The 15,173-nt window shown below is 39.1% G+C and overlaps 1 protein-coding gene across 1 annotated transcript in view; it reads right to left on the bottom strand.

The window, feature by feature from the left end:
* Positions 1-6,848: 6,848 nt before the first annotated feature.
* The window catches only part of LOC133549892 (calmodulin-alpha-like), a 36,282-nt gene continuing 27,957 nt past the window's right edge, over positions 6,849-15,173 (bottom strand). The window contains exons 2-6 of the mRNA XM_061895775.1: positions 12,265-12,295; positions 12,025-12,168; positions 11,844-11,950; positions 7,934-8,069; positions 6,849-7,836 (exon numbers count right to left, since the gene is read on the bottom strand). Of these exons, the coding sequence (XP_061751759.1) occupies positions 7,808-7,836; positions 7,934-8,069; positions 11,844-11,950; positions 12,025-12,168; positions 12,265-12,295 (447 nt within the window). The 3' untranslated portion in view covers positions 6,849-7,807. The remainder of the gene's footprint in view (positions 7,837-7,933; positions 8,070-11,843; positions 11,951-12,024; positions 12,169-12,264; positions 12,296-15,173) is intronic.

Genomic DNA, 15,173 nt, shown 5'->3' with positions numbered 1-15,173 from the left:
AAGCTCTACATAAAACAAGAATGGGAAAGAATTCCACTTTCAAAGCTTCAACAATTAGTTTCCTCAGTTCCCAAACGTTTATTGAGTGTTGTTAAAAGAAAAGGTGATGTCATCATCATCAGCGATCACTCGAAGCGAGTATGATAGTCCTCCTGTTGGTGGGTCTGGTCATCTGTGGGTCCTCAGGTGGCTGTAGAGGCCGATCCGTGATCCGTAGACTATTGCAGTGGGGGCATGTGTGGGTGATTGTCGTGGTGGTGGTGGTTGTGGTCTGAGGAGCTTTTTTGGTAGTGGATCTCTCCTTTCTTTGTTGCCTCTTGGTTTCCGCGGCACGGTGGAGGTCCTTTTCTAATTGTGCAGTGCCTTCATGGACCATCCTTCTCCACAAAACCCTCTGGTGGGCAGCCTCCTCCCAGGTGTTGAGGTTGAAGCAGCATTTCCTCAGGTTGAGTTGATCTTTATACCGCTTCTTCTGCCCTCCTTGGGTGCGTCGTCCTTCCACCAGTTGTCCGTACAACATTTGTTTTGGAAGGCGATTGTCTGGCATGCGTATTACATGGCCTGTCCATCGCAGCTGGTGCCGAATGACGGTTGTGGTGATGCTGGGCATGTTAGCTTCCTTCAGAACACTAATGTTGGTGCTCCTATCTTCCCAGCTGATCCTGAGGATCTAGCGCAGACATCGCTGATGGTACTGCTCCAGAGCCTTCAGGTGTCTGCTGTAGGTGGTCCAGCTATCAGCCCCGTAGAGCAGAGTGGACAGAACTACAGCTTGATAAACAGTAAGCTTGACGTTGGTCTGGATGACCCGGTTCTCAAAAACTCTTTTCCTGAGCTTAGCAAAAGCTGCGCTGGCACAACCTATGCGGTGGTGGATCTCTGCATCGATGACAGCTCTCGTTGAAAGAAAACTGCCAAGATAAGCGAAATGCTCCACGTTTTCCAAGATGTTGTTGTCCACATAAATTGTGGGGGGTCAGGAGGGTATGTCAGGGGCTGGTTGGTACAGGATCTGAGTCTTCTTTATGTTAATGTCAAGTCCCAGGAGTCGGTACGCTCTGGCAAAAGCATCCATGATGTTCTGGAGGTCCAACTCAGAATGAGCAACTGGAGCATTGTCATCTGCGTACTGAAACTCTGTAATGGAGGATGTAAGCACCTTGCTTTTTGCCTTGAACCTACTCAGGTTGAAGAGCCCGCCATCTGTCCTGTATATGAACTGGACTCCCTTAGGTAGGTTTTGACTGGTGGGGTGAAGTATGGCTGAGATGAAGATGGCAAACAGGGTTGGTGCGATGATTCAGCCCTGCTTGACACCAGTGTCAACTTTGAAGGGAGCCGTTTCAGAGCAGCCATTTCCAACTAAAGTTGCAGTCATGTCGTCGTGCAACACAGGCAAGATCTTCAGATACTTGTCTGGGCATCCGATTTTGGAGACAGTGATGAACATGCCCTTTCCCAACTACTATGGCACATGTTGCAGCTATGAAATTCTAAGTTAATTTTTAATTTGTAAAAAAAAAAAATAAAGTTTATGAGTTTGAACATCAAATATCTTGTCTTTGTAGTGCATTCAATTGAATATGGGTTGAAAAGGATTTGCAAATTGTATTTGGTTTGTATTTACATCCAACACAATTTCCCAATTCATATGGAAACAGGGTTTGTATATATATATATATATATATATATATATATATATATATATATATATATATATACACACACACACAGGTGCTGTTCATATTATTAGAATATCATGAGAAAGTTGATTTATTTCAGTAATTATATTCAGAACGTGAAACTTACATATTATATCAATTCATTACACACATAGTGATATATTTGAAATGTTTTTCTTTAAATTTTGATGATTAGTACTGACAATTACTGAAAATCCCAAATTCAGTATCTCAGAAAATTAGAATATTAGTTACGACTTGTACCAAAATAGTTTTTAGAAATGTGGGCCAACTGAAAAGTATGAACATGGAAAGTTTCAGCATGTACTGCAATCAATACTTAGTTGCAGCTCCTTTTGCCTGAATTGCTGCAGCAATACGGCGTGGCATGGAGTCCACCAGTCTGTTGCACTCCTCAGGTGTTATGAGAGCCCAGGTTGCTTTAATAGTGGCCTTCAGCTCTTCAGCATTGTTGGGTCTGGCATCTCGCATCATCCGCTTCACAATACCCCATAGGTTTTCTATGGGGTTAAGGTCAGGTGAGTTTGCAAGCCAATCAAGAACAGGGATACCATGGTCCTTAAACCAGGTACTGGTAGATTTGGCACTGTGTGCAGGTGCCAAGTCATGTTGGAAAATGAAATCTTGACCTCCATAAAATTGGTCCGCGGCAGGCAGCATAAAGTGTTCTAAAACTTCCTGGTAGACTGCTGCATTGACCCTAGACCTCAGGAAACACAGTGGAACAACACCAGCAGATGACATGGCACCCCAGACCATTACCGATTGTGGAAATTTGACACTGGACTTCAGGCAACATGGATTCTGTGCCTCTCCTGTCTTCCTCCAGACTCTGGGACCTCGATTTCCAAAGGAGATACAAAATTTACTTTCATCTGAAAACATAACTTTGGACCACTCAGTAGCAGTCCAGTCCTTTTTGTCTTGAGCCCAGGCGAGACGCTTTTGACGTTGTCTCTTATTCAAGAGTGGCTTTACTCAAGGAAAGCGACAGCTGAAGCCCATATCTTGCATACGTCGGTGCGTGGTGGTTTTTGAAGCACTGACTTCAGCTGCAGTAAACTCTTTGTGGATCTCCCCCACATTTTTTAATCGGTTTTGTTTGACCATCCTCTCCAGGGCACGGTAATCCCTCTTGCTTGTACACTTTTTTCTACCACATATTTGTCTTCCCTTCGCCTCTCTATTAATGTGCTTGGACATAGAGCTCTGGGAACATCCAACCTCTTTGGCAATGACCTTTTGTGTCTTGCCCTCCTTCTTTAAAGTATCAATGGTCATCTTTTGGACAGTTGTCAAGTCAGCAGTCTTCCCCATGATTGTGTGTCATACAGAATCAAAACGAGAGACCATTTAAAGGCTTTTCCAGGTGTTTTGAGTTAGTTAGCTAATTAGAGTGTGGCACCAGGTGTCTTCATTATCTGACCTTTTCACCATATTCTAATTTTCTGAGGTGTTGAATTTAGGGTTTTCATTGGTTGTCAGCTATAATCATCTCCTTTTTGGCAAAAAACACTTGAAATGTATCAGTCTGTTTGGAATGAATGTATACATTCTACAAGTTTGACTTTCTAAATGGAATTAATTAAATCAACTTTTTCATGATATTCTAATAATATGACCAACACTTGTATATATATATATATATATATATATGTATATATATATATATATATATATATATATATGTATATATATATATATATATATATATATATATATATATATATTAGGGCTGCGGATCTTTGGGTGTCCCACGATTTGATTCAGTATGGATTCTTGGGGTCACGATTCGATAATATATTGATTTTTTCGATTCAAAAACGATATTTTTCCGATTCAAAATGACTGTATTCATTCAATACATAGGATTTCAGCAGGATCTACCCCAGTCTGCTGTCATGCTAGCAGAGTAGATTTTTTTCAAAAAGCTTTTATAATTGTAAAGGACAATGTTTTATCAACTGATTGCAATAATGTCAATTTGTTTTAACTATTAAACGAACCAAAAATATAACTTATTTTATCTTTGTGAAAACATTGGACACAGTGTGTTGTCAAGCTTATGAGATGCGATGCAAGTGTAAGCCACTGTGACACTATTGTTCTTTTTTTTTTATAAATGTCTAATGATACTGTCAATGAGGGATTTAATCACTGCTATGCTGAAATTATAACTAATATTGATACTTTTGGTTTGTTCTGTGTTGTGTTTGTGTCTCCTCTCAATTGCTCTGTTTATTGCAGTTCTGAGTGTTGCTGGGTCAGGTTTGGTTTTGGAATTGGATTGCATTGTTATGATATTGCTGTGTAGTGGTTTGTTGGATTGATAAAAATAAAAAAAATTGATAGAAAAAAAAAAGAGAATCGATTCTGAATCGCACAATGTATTCGAATCGATTTTTCCCCACACCCCTAATATATATATATATATATATATATATATATATACATACATACATATATGCACACACATACATACATAAACACATACATACATATATGAATCCAACATCCCACACTCTTCTAAAGCTATTACTTGTAATCTTTCTTATGGAGTTGTAAGGGCGTTGAGGTTCTTATGCATGACCGTGTATGTGGGAAGTCTTTTTGTTGGCATTAAAACAAAAAAAAAAGTCCTTAATGTGAAAAATTGTACATGTCTTGTTTTCCGATGCACAAATTCCTCGTTTCTCAGTCAGCCTCTCTCTTCCTCACTCTTGGGTTTCTATTATCGTCTTGCAAACTCCTCTCATGCACTCCCACAGATTTCTTCTCCCCGCTTTCACACAACCCATGCATGGTTCTGTTGCATAGCAACAGCTCATAAGGCAGACATCCCAGTGATTAATGCTAGTGTCTTCTCATTTGAGGCAACAACCAAAATGTACACTTCTTTAGACTTCATGTTGACAAAAATACAACACTAAGTGATAAAAATGTATAATAGTAAGTCCTTTTTGTATTTCAAAAACGTTCATTTGCACAATCCAACATGTCTGAAAGGGAGTAGGAAGCGATATAATTATATCCCTGTATCCATGTTACTGATGATTTATTTACGCTACGGGTCGCACAGTGGTAGAACAGGAGTTAATGCCTCACAATACTACGGCCTTGGATTCAATCCCCGGGCTCTGACTGCATAGGTTCCTCCCTCCTCTAAAGACATGCACTTGGGGATAGGTTGATCAGAAACACTAAATTGACCCTCATCTTTGTGTGCATCTTCTCTGTGTTGGCCCTGTGATGAGGTGGCGATTTGTCCAGGGTGTACACCACCTTCAGTGACGTGCGGTGAACTAAACAACAGGTGAGGCATGCATACTTTTTCTTTTTTACTTAAATTCATATGTGCAGCTCTAGTCATTGTTAATTTAGGTTGCACATTAGAATAACAGGAAAAAAAGGGGAGTTATTTGCTTTCATAAAAATGTTATCATAATATGATGATATGATAAATGGGTCCAAAAACTATTTGATAAAGTTGTTATTTAATACTTTTTGGTCCCATTTGCTTTTAACAAAATAATTCAACTATTGTGAGAGTAATTTACCTTTCTGTATTTGTATCTGAAGCAGCAATAGCTATCCTCCATGAAAACGTGCTTTGTATTGTCGCATTCATTTTGTCTTAAAGTCCAGTTTAGAGAAGTACTTTGTATGATCACATTAATTTTTTCTTAAAGTCAAGTTTAGAGAAGTATTTAATCTTGGATACAGTATATAATCCTCCATATTGGCAGAAACATTCATTTAATTCAATTTCATTCCAATAAATTAAACAATATTTTTGCATCTGACGAAAAAACACCCACAAACGCTGGCTTACTCTAATAAAAATGCTATGTTTGTTATAAATACAGTTAAAAAAAAAAAAAGAAAATAAAAAAATGCTGGCTTCCGCTGGAGACCTGTCTGCTAGCTTGAGCGCCCCCACTTCTCCCAGTGTGGCGAGTAAGAATACTGCTGAGGCATTGAACTGCAAGTTGACCATGTATCGCCCCCTACCTTGAGGCAGAGGTACATGCTGCCTCATGGCCTGCCTTTTCCACATGGCAACAAGCATGCGCACCCTCGCACGCACACGCCCAATACACAGTGTGTGCAGCCGTGCAGGCACCGCCTGTGTCTGCCTCACTTCTCATCTGCTGCATTGTTTTGATCAGGAAACATGGAATTTCTGCGATTTTGACCATGAAAACTATCAAAATATACAGGGACCACACCAAAATCACATAGAAAGCATAAACCAAAAGAGAAATATTAAAACGTATTTTATTACTTCGTTTTTGAACATCTCATGGTTGAGCCACCTGGTGGCAGGTAAGGCACTGCCTCACTTGCCTCCCCTGACTGCACGTCACTGCCCACCTTTCGCCCGAGTGCAGCTGGGAGAGGCTCCAGCACCCACCGCGACCCCGAAGCGATAGGAAAATGGATGGATGGGTGTTTAAAATGAGACTATAGTCCTGTATTTTATTTTCTAATAAAAGAAAGAAAGTGCACCAATAACCTACTTACAGTTTTCAATCTAACAAAGATTATCAAGTAGATAAACTTTAGGATTAGGTCAGGCTGATTAGAAAAGTAGGCTATAATCAAATACACTGCATAAGAAGGGACTCATAAATAACCGGTTAACATTTTTTTTACATAATATAATTAACATAATAATAATGAATGTATCTTAAATGAATCGTCAATAAAATTGAAGTGAAAATGAAAATTCAGCTTCACCAGTGTATTCATAATTTTGGCGCTCAAACTTCTCTACAACTTTCGAAATTCCAGAACTTTTCTGTTTGATATTGTCATTACTGCTTACTGCTGGAAAAGTGTATTACAAAAGAGTACCGCTGTGGCCAAGACAGAGCCCAGCTGAGAAACAGATTTTTGGTGGTTCTCAAGGGGGAGCTTGCAGCCCAACAATGGGCCCGGGGGCCCTATGGTTAAGAAGCATTGTCATGAAGGAAGTTATCTGTTGCAAGTTGTTGGTTGACTTAATTACATCAGACTTCCTCCTTCTTTGTATTCTTCCCATTGTCAACATGATGTAATTCTAATATTCGTCTCAGACTTCAAATACTTACTGCAGTTTTTTGTCAAACATCCCGACCAATGAGAGAATAGCCAAAATGAGAGTTGAGTTTATGACTTTTTATTGGAAAAACAAAATGTAAAGACTAGCATGTACAACTTGGAATGCAGATCAACTGAACTAAACAGAACAGTTGGACTGGGCCGGGCCTCACCAGCACCCCCCTCCCCCACCCTCAAACACACACACACGCGCACACATACACACACACGCTAGAAACATCGCAAAGCACCGGCCCTGTCCCTACGTAACCCCCACAGAAGTGATACGTACACATCAGAGCCAATATAATGTACCCCAACATGCTTCAGTGAGGATTTTATTCCATACAAGTTCAACTGAATCTTACACAATGTCTCTGCTGAGACCTGCTGACCTCACCCCAGAAATCGCACACCTGGAAAAGCCTTGGAGACGTGAGGACAAGCCCACTTCCTGCCACACCGAAGTTAAGGTAAACACACAAAAGGGTATAAAGCAAATCTCCCGCCATGCCAGAAACAAAGTCTAATATGAAGTCGTATTTATGCTGTCAAAAATGTTTTGATGCACATCGCCTCGCTCTCACGCCCATGTGGCAACTAAGCCCCTCCTAATTCCTGCCACAGGCATCCAATAATTGACAGTAACTAGTCCGAAGCTGCATGCATGAAGAACAGAAAGAGAGGAAACAGGAAGTGGTAGAAGAAAGGCGACTGGCCACCCTGTAAAAGGTGGAACCAGGAACCAGGAAGCAGCAGCCAGCTGCAGAGACACCACTCGGCTAAGAATGTGAGATCTGATTGGACAGCTCCCCACTGGGCGGCGGGAATACAAGCCAGTACATGCATTCGTTTAATTTTTTTGTCTTTTTCTTTTTACCTTTTGAGCTTGTTTATACGGACAGATTTTTTCCAACATTCAGTTTAAGTTGTCTATACAGAACAGTATGAATACATTTAGATTTTTGCAATAAGAGGTAAGTGAAACATTTGACTGATTCTTGGTCTTATGTGAACTCAGTTCATTTGCAAGTCATCATCTGAACAAATTCTGTGGAAAGGTGGGGGTTGGGAGGTGGGGGAGAAAAGACATCATTAGACTTGTCAGGAAAGTCAATCAAAGACAAGACGTCGGGATCATTCTGTACCTTCATAGTTGACCTGACCATCTCCGTCAATGTCTGCTTCTCTGATCATCTCGTCCACTTCCTCGTCTGTCAGCTTTTCGCCCAGATTAGTCATCACATGGCGCAGCTCTGCAGCACTAATGAAACCATTGCCATCCTACAAAACACACCACAATTCAGTCTGCAAAACCAAATTCAACTAGAAAATACATTAACTTACAATGATCTAGTTCAAGGGTGTCAAACTCAGTTTTTTAGTGAGAGCCACATTGCAGTTATGGCTGCCTTTAGAGGGCAGTAAATATTTATGAATATTAGGGATGTAACAGTCTCATAGATACCGCTGTAATTCGGTTTTAAAGTCTTCACAATAATGCCTTGACGTGTGACGCTATCAAACGAAAACTTGGTGAGTGTAGTTTTCTGGCGCTTAAGCATTGGCCGGGTCTGAAAATAAACTAAATCTCCCAGCGCGGGAAAGGCAAAGTGGGGGTGGGGAACGCCGTAAGCAAGAAGTGAAGTGTGTTCGTACTCATAGTAGTTATGGACAGATTCGATGCAAAAAAAACCCCAAATTCCTCTAATCTGAGTTATGTTGCCAACAAACAGAAAAAACAAACCACTTTAGAGGACAGTGTTTCTCATACAGTAAAAGTTTAAGTTGACACTAAACTGTACATTATTGTTTAACACTGAATGTTTACATTGTCACTTTTTCTTTATTTTTATATTTGCTTAAAACAGTAGATGTTCCTGCACAATTATTTGCACTTAAAGCTAAATATTTGCAGTAAAACATGAATTACAACATTTGAGCATTTTATTTGTGTTCAATTATAGTGTGTAATCCTAAACATTTCGACCACTTCATTTTAAACACAATGGCAATTTTACCAAGTCTTTTTTTTTTTGACATACACCACAATATTTACATGCCTTAATTGTTTCCAAACGGTGCCTGTAACACCGCAGTGAAATGGCTGATCAAACATAACTGAACACTTAATACTGTAATAATTTTCATACCGTGAGATTCATATAGTTATGAATATATAATGAATACAAATGTATCTTCGCCTCGTTACAGAATTTGCATAGCCAATTGTGTTGCATTATATTTTTGACCAACAGGCGGATGGATAACTTGCTTTGAAATCGTAAGTCAACTTGACAAGCAGATATTTATCCATCCATCCAGCCATTTTCTACCGCTTATCCCCTTTGGGTACCGTGCTGCCGCAGATATTTATGTATAACCAAAAAGGATCTTGGACTATCTTGTTGCATGCATAGAAACTAATAAAGTTTAGAATATACACAGTAGTAGGGATGATACTTGAAACCGGTTTTCCCGGTTGTTCGATAAGAAAAGAACCGAGTCCTCGGACTCGAACCCCTTTTTGATAACCGGTACCCGTTATCGAGACCACTATAGTAAAGAAAAAGAGTTGGTTCTTTATTCGAATCCGTCCCGACCAGAAATGCTCCGTGAAACATCACAAGAAACGACGTCACGTAGCTCAGTCATTAGGCGCAGAGCGAAAGCAGGAAAACAACGGACGGGAAAAAGCGCTCCAAGGTCTAATAAAGTTCAAAACAAAAGACATAATCCAATGAATAACTTTACTGAGAGATTTGAGCAGGGTACAAACACATGACCAACACTTTTACGACCAACCGGAAACATAGCAACCAGGCTAACAACGCACCTCCTTTACGGCAGCTGTCTCAACGTTCTTAAAGCAACCGTAGCACATACATATATATACAACATATCCCCCCTTTTTAACTTTTGTTTTTCTTTCCTTGTAAACAAAGCAAAACCACACTGTATATGTGTTGTCAGTCTAATTATAAATAATGCAGCCGAGGCGTGTTGGCTGAGTTCTTGACGTTTACTGCCGGGTGACGACATGCAACAACACTTTTCGGGGCTACCACGCATGCTCGTCACTTCCGTTGTATGCTGGGTAGTGTAGTTGTTATATCCCCTAGCTCATAAAGAAATAATGTTAACTCAATAAAGTGAATTTCTCTTTTTAGCTTTAACTTTTCATATTTTAGCATTGTAACCACATTTGCAAACAACTTTTCTCTTCATAGAATTTTCTTTCAATGAAGAAATGAAGTGCAAAAATGTCAAAGCATCATAACAAACAGTTATGTCAAATAGTAGCAGAAGTGGACTTTTTGGAGAGCTGTATTATTTTCAGTTTTGTGCCCAAGGGACTGATTTTATTTAACACTATATTATTATTCATACACCTATAGTGATCACAGAGACAGGTTGTTTTTCTGTTACTGTATATATTTGTTTTTCTGAAAAAACCCAAATAATATACTTTGGGTAACAACAGTCAATATTTTTATTTATTTTGTTTTTTTTAGGGGGTTAACAGGCAATATTTATTAGATTTTATTTTTTTCTTATATAATAAAAGTGAGCTTTTGTTAAACCAAATATTGTTTTTTTTTTATACATGTACAACAACCTATCTGGACTCGATAAGAGAATCGGTTCAATAAGAGGATTCGATAATAGGCTCAAAGTTGATAATTTCTTATCAAACATCATCCCTACACAGTAGCAGTGGGGGGGAGGGGGGGAAGATTCAAATCCAAATCGCGATTTTTATTTACAGTATTCCGATTATAAATCGATTCATAATTTGAGAATTATTTTTTTAAAGAATCAATATTTGGATTAAAAAACATTGAACAACTGTTATCGATAACATAATTAATACTGACACTTCTATAAATTTGTTTTACTTTAATCTTAGAATGTTATTTGCATGTATTCTCAATTCCTTTGTAAATTTATATCCTAAATATTGCAAAACTGGGATTAAGTTGGAGTTCCTACATTTTCTTTTAATACCGTATTTTCCCAGACTATAAATTGCTACTTTGTTTCCCCATGCTTTGAACCCTGCGGTTAATCTACGGATTTTTCAAAATTATGGAATAGATTAAGCAAAAATAGATAAATTTACTAATATGATCCTCTTAAAGAAACTGTTCCAACTCAAAGTGTTTGCAAAGTACAAGGAAGAAGAATCCTGATAAACATCTTGAACCTTATCAAAAACGAGTACATCTCATTTATCTCAAAGCATAAAGACATCAATGACTTTTCTGGTATATATTAGACTTCCTGTGATGAGGTGGCGACTTGTCAAGGGTGTACACCGCCTTCCGCCCGATTGAAGCTGAGATAGGCACCAGCGCCCCCCGCAACCCCAAAGGGAATAAACGGTAGAAAATGGATGGATGGATGGATATTAGTCTTCGACAAAGACTTAGACAAACTTTAATGATCCACAAGGGAAATTGTTCTACACAGTACCTCAGTTAGAAAGGATGAAAAGTGTAAGGATGGAAAGGACAATGCAGGTATAAAATAGACTAAAAATGTACCGTAGTAGCAATATAAAACATAACAATTCTGTGGCTTATAGTCCGCTGCGGCTAATTAGGGGGTACAATATATAGAGCGGAGCGGTTTAAAGTCTGGAAGATACGGTAGATTAACTTTGTGATTTTTGTAAATACATTTTCAAAAATATGTTTTTAGGTCCAAAATGTGCCTGTAAGTCATATGTCAACAGCCAAGAGGAGCTTCTGTACCCTGTATTGAAAAGGTTTTATTATAGTTTATTTACACATTTATATATTACGAAAATTATTTTGAATTGAGAATCGAATCATCTTCCAAAGAATCGTGGTGTCTAAAGATTCCCACTTCCAATAAGTAGCATTTCTTTCTATCAAAAATTAAAAAAACAAATACATTTAGCCAGAATGTATTTTATTGACGCACATTTCTGGTCTTTGGCAGCCCACATATGGCCCACAGGCTTTGAGTTTGACACTAGTGATCTAGTTTGTTCCTTTACATAGGAAGAAGGCAGACTTAAGAGGTACCCACCTTATCAAAGACCCTGAAAGCCTCCCTAATCTCCTCCTCACTGTCCGTGTCTTTCATCTTCCTGGCCATCATTGTTAAGAACTCCGGAAAGTCAATAGTCCCGTTGCCTTGGTAAAAAAATACAAAATCCCACATGACTTACAGAAGAAAAAGTTGAAATTATGAAAAGAAGCCAGCGTACCGTCAGCGTCCACCTCATTGATCATGTCCTGGAGTTCGGCCTCAGTTGGATTCTGACCCAGGGATCTCATGACGGTGCCCAGTTCCTTTGTGGTGATGGTGCCATCGCCGTCCTTGTCGAAAAGAGAGAAAGCCTCCTTGAACTCTGCACAGATGCCAGGGAAGATTGAGAAAAATGGTTAAAAACATACATTTAAAAATTATTAGTGCATTTAAATGAATTTATAAAGTGCCCTCTTACCAGCAATCTGCTCTTCTGTTAATTGATCAGCCTAAATAAAACACAGCAGCAACAAGAGTTAGAAATATAAATATGTATTTTCTTATCAAGAGAACCAGCACATACTTTCATCTTTGTTTTACTTTCAACATTTCTGGCACTGACATGAATGAACATTGATAGCGTAAAACATTTTAACAGTGTACTCTAGCTTCAGTGGGCGTTAACACAAGACGCTCCAAGCTCTAACAAAAATACAAAAACAGTGTCATTTTGAACGTTGGTTTACTGGTTTGGACACAAAAACACAAATATTTGTACATGGCTCTCAGAGTGGAAGTGAAAGAAACAGCTTTCCATGTTAAAGAAATAGGGACAAAAATGATAGGAAACCCGGTGTTCTAAGTAGTGTTTGCCCTTGGAATGCTGGAATGTGAGCAGAAACATTAACCCATACATGCAAAAGGTGGAGATCCTTAAACATTTAGAAGTCATTTATCTAGCGTTGGGCGATGTATCGATCTACTCGATGTATAGCGGGTATGTCTCTGCGATAAAAAAATTGACTATATCGTGATATTCGAGTATACGTTCTCACGCAGTTGCTCCTCCCACTCATTCCTGTCTCTCCTTCTCAAAGACAGCAAGCGCACCTTGTTACACACGTTGCATACCGTCACGTCATACGTCATGCAACATACGCCCTCGCGGAGTAGAGAGGCAGCAGCTGAGTAACGTTAGCTGTGGTGCAGGTGGTAATACGAGAGAAAGAAGGTGCAAATCTGGTAACAAATGAAGCAAGAATTAAGTCCGAAGAAAAACAGCAGAGGGTCCATCGTCTGGTAGTGGTTTGGCTTCAAGTGGGAATATGTCGAACAAACAACCGTAATTTGTCAAGTCTGGGGCAAAAGCGTTGCTGCCAAAAGTAGCATTACCGCTAATATGTAGCATCATTTGAAAAGTCAACATCTCCATTCGGTGCCCCACCAACAAAATGCCGAGGCAAACATTTCCAGATAAACGCAGTATCAAAAAAAAAAAGAGTCAACAACAAAATGAGATAATGTCCACAGTGACCTACCACATAGCAAAGGACGAAGACTATTTGATTTCCTATTATGCAGCTCATTTTTATTTGACAATTATTAAAATATTGTGTGTGACATGCACAAAAGTGCACTTTGTTTGTTTTAAACGATTGTATTGGCGTTTTGTACAAAAGGTGCACTTTAATTTAGTGTTTTGATATGTCATCTTAGTGACATCATGCACAAAAGTGCACTAATAGCTTGTTTTAAAATGTCTCTGACAATCTTGCACTTTGTTTTGAAATGACATGAATGTTTGTGCCACTGCTTAATAACTGTTTAATAAATGCAGTTTTTGTCAAATGACTTAGCTGTGATTTCCTTCTCCGTATGAAAGTTTAAAATGAGCATATATTAATGCAGTATGAACATGAATGTTTTAATATAGACACATAATAATCATACTGGTGTGATTATATGCATCAAGTGTTAATTCAAGGCTAAGGCAAAATAGAGATATAGATCGTGTATCGAGATATGGCTTAAAAAATAGAGATATTAAAAAAGGCCATATCGCTAGGCCTAGCATTTATCCATGACTTCAGTGGCAGCACCCTGTTTAGAAACAGGTTAAAAATTTATGAAATCGAATATGGATCGATATCTTAAATTGTGCAATATGAATTCCCCCCATGGTGAAAATAAATAAATCGGGGGCGTTCAAAGTGTTGCCTATTGACAAGAGTGTCTCTAACCAGTGTTTTTCTCAAGCCCGATTAAACTTGAGTTGCACACTTATGGAGATTTTCTGCACGTAATGTAATGACTTCCTGGGCTTTTGGTAGAGGATCTCTTATCACCTGTTCGCCGAATACTTTCGTGACCCATTACAGTATTTGATTAATAAATGCATGACGCAATATAAACCTCTTTCAATATGTACCTCTACTTGCTCAACATAGCGATAAAGTTTCTAGTAGCAAGAGTGAACCGGAAGAGTCAAATCTGCACGTGTGAGAGGCTTCAATATATGACAGCAACCAACTTCTATGGCACTGACCCAGTACTCCCGCAAAAACAATTAACGGGTTGTCAAAGAAAGTGTTTTTTTGGTATTCTACTTGCTACTAGCAAAAAGCAGGTATCAATGTATTTTTTGCATGTTAGTATCAACGTATCGACACTTTTGACAACACCATACAGAACAGATACAAAAAAGGCAGACAAAATGTAAAATAAATTCTGCAGAGTCAAATTACATAAAAAACAACTAGTACAGTTTTCATTTTCCTTGGAGTAAGAATTTGTGCCCAACCTTTAATCCATCAAAGCAAATATCTGTGAGGTCCGACACCAGCTTCAGTGCTCTCGGTTCAATCCTTTTTTTTACGGCACCAACTTTCCCAATTCCACCTTGTCGTCCATCCAACCGTAACCCCCCGCCTTTATGCTGCTTCGGATCCCCACTTCTTCCTCCTTTGTTGCCAAGACCATCCAGCTCTCCTCGCACCACCACCAAGCTCTGTGCCAGGCACTCAGTCCGCTTGTTGGACTGGACCACCTGCTTTTTAACTTCCGCTAGCTCGGCTTTGGTTGCCGTTAGGCTGTTCCTCAAGTCCTGCATCTCTCTAACCAAGCTGTCCATTCGACTGGACGAGCAGTCCATGAGCATTTGGAGGAAAGCTCTGTAGCTTCTTTCCTGTTGCTGGAAAAGTTCCTTGTAGAAGTGTTGTTGTTCATCCAAGAGGTCACAGACAGTAGACATACTCAACAGTTCATCCCCTATTGGGTACAGAGTGACCATTTTGGGAAACATTGTTAAAACAGCCAAAGGCAAGATTTAGTTTAAGTGAAAAAATAATATCTAGAGTCAGACTATCACTCACTCCAAACAAGACAAAA

Source organism: Nerophis ophidion, linkage group LG03, assembly GCF_033978795.1.
Source record: "Nerophis ophidion isolate RoL-2023_Sa linkage group LG03, RoL_Noph_v1.0, whole genome shotgun sequence".
Lineage (NCBI taxonomy): Eukaryota > Metazoa > Chordata > Actinopteri > Syngnathiformes > Syngnathidae > Nerophis > Nerophis ophidion.
The sequence above is the reverse complement of the archived record's forward strand: the minus strand, read 5'-3'. Positions and strand labels throughout refer to the sequence as shown.